The sequence below is a fragment of the Lactuca virosa genome, chromosome 2 (genome assembly GCF_052849685.1).
Source record: "Lactuca virosa cultivar CGN04683 chromosome 2, Lactuca_virosa_CGN04683_v6, whole genome shotgun sequence".
NCBI classification, from domain to species: Eukaryota; Viridiplantae; Streptophyta; class Magnoliopsida; order Asterales; family Asteraceae; genus Lactuca; species Lactuca virosa.
The window spans coordinates 258281507-258283155 of record NC_136427.1 but is presented as its reverse complement, the minus strand read 5'-3'; the positions used below and the strand labels follow the sequence as shown (position 1 = coordinate 258283155).

General features: G+C 33.7%; 1 protein-coding gene across 1 annotated transcript; it reads left to right on the top strand.

Moving 5' to 3' along the window:
* On the top strand, positions 1–1150 carry LOC145156942 (anaerobic nitrite reductase HB2-like). The gene is made up of 4 exons (XM_079076147.1): positions 1–288; positions 394–508; positions 627–743; positions 833–1150. The coding sequence occupies exons 1-4, from the start codon at positions 194–196 to the stop codon at positions 989–991; spliced, it is 486 nt and encodes a 161-aa protein (XP_078932273.1). The 5' UTR covers positions 1–193; the 3' UTR covers positions 992–1150.
* The last annotated feature ends 499 nt before the right edge of the window (positions 1151–1649 follow it).

Here is a 1649-nt window from a genome sequence, read left to right as displayed (position 1 = left end):
AGGGTAAAACCACTTATGCCGCCTGATGTTTTACACATTGAGATCAATTTACATCGTTATCCCTAAGGATATGATTGCCATATAATCAACACTGTAAATCTTGTATATGTGTATATATACATACATAAGATAGATCATAGATAGATATACAGTGTGTGTTAGAGGGTGTGATACAACAAGAGAAAAGAGAGAGATGGGTTTTAGTGAGAAGCAAGAAGCATTGGTGAAGGAATCATGGGAGGTGATGAAGGAAGACATTCCTGCTCTTAGTCTCTATCTTTACGCGATGTATGTTTGATTGCTTTCATGAAATCTGCATCAACAAAATTTTCCTATTTTGTAATATTTTAATAAAGTATGTATGAAATAAAATGATAAAATCGTAACATACAGGATATTGGAGATAGCCCCGGAAGCAAAAGGGTTGTTTTCATTTCTTAAAGACACGAATGAAATTCCCCAAAATAACCCCAAGCTCAAATCCCATGCTGTTAAAGTTTTCAAGATGGTGAGTTATACTTATACTACATCGATCTATATGTATATTTTCCCCATTCTTAATTACCCTTGTTTTCTATACATACATGTATCACGATTGCTTATTATATGTACATGTGTGATGAAAGGTATGTGAGTCAGCAATTCAACTGAGGGAGAAAGGTGAAGTTGTGGTTTCTGGTTCTTCACTCAAGTATTTGGGATCCGTTCATCTTCAGAAAGGAATAGTTGATCCTCACTTTGAGGTAATTTATTAAATGTTTTAAGAAGTGCGAGTTTTGATTAAATAAATTAAATTAAACCAAGTTTTTTATTTTTTAATGAATGAATGAAGGTGGTGAAGGAGGCTTTGATAAGAACAGTGGAGAAGGCAATGGGAGAAAAATGCAGTGAGGAAATGAAGAGTGCCTGGTCTGAAGCTTATGATCACTTGGCTGCTGCCATTAAAACTGAAATGAAGCAAGAGGCTGCACAAACTCAAACTCAACTTTGAATACTGAGGGATATATTTATTGATGGTCTTCGAATAAAGTGCAAAATTACACAGGGAGCTATTCGTGCGTATATGTGATATAAGACCTATAAAATGTTGATTTGTACACTGTCTTTTTCATCTTGAATCAATCAATAATATTAATATCCTTCTTGTCTATATATATGTATTTACATCTGTCATCTGTGATATAAGACCTATTATGCTATGTTCTCGGGTAAGGGACTTGAAATAATCGGGTTTGGATTAACCGATTTTTTTGTAGGTTAATGTCATTTTAGATTTTTAGTGGTCTAACAAAATAACGGAGGAGTTGGCTGAAGGCCAGAATGATTGCAGCCATATGGCCCAGATCGCAATGGGGCGGATTTAGGTAAGCCCGCTTATTTTGTCTCTTTAGACTAAAATTTAAATATTGGAATAGGGAAAACTTCAATAAAGTCCCTACATATTGGTTTTATAATCGATTTAGTCCCTATATATTTTTTTTATTCAATTAAGTCCCAAATACCGGTAATCATATTCAATTTAACCCTTTGACCAGGTCAACAGGTCATCCAACTTTCAAAAATTACATTTTTGGCCCAGATTTCAAAATTTATTACAAATTTGGTCCAAAATTTACACTTTTGGCTCATATTTTAAATTTTGTTATAAA

What these genes read in the sequence shown, in the direction of transcription:
- LOC145156942 (XM_079076147.1), top strand. Translation starts at nt 194, where the DNA reads ATGGGTTTTAGTGAGAAGCAAGAAGCATTGGTGAAGGAATCATGGGAG. An exon ending in AGTCTCTATCTTTACGCGAT is followed by an intron (nt 289 to 393) that starts GTATGTTTGATT and finishes CGTAACATACAG; the next exon opens with GATATTGGAGATAGCCCCGG. An exon ending in TAGTTGATCCTCACTTTGAG is followed by an intron (nt 744 to 832) that starts GTAATTTATTAA and finishes GAATGAATGAAG; the next exon opens with GTGGTGAAGGAGGCTTTGAT.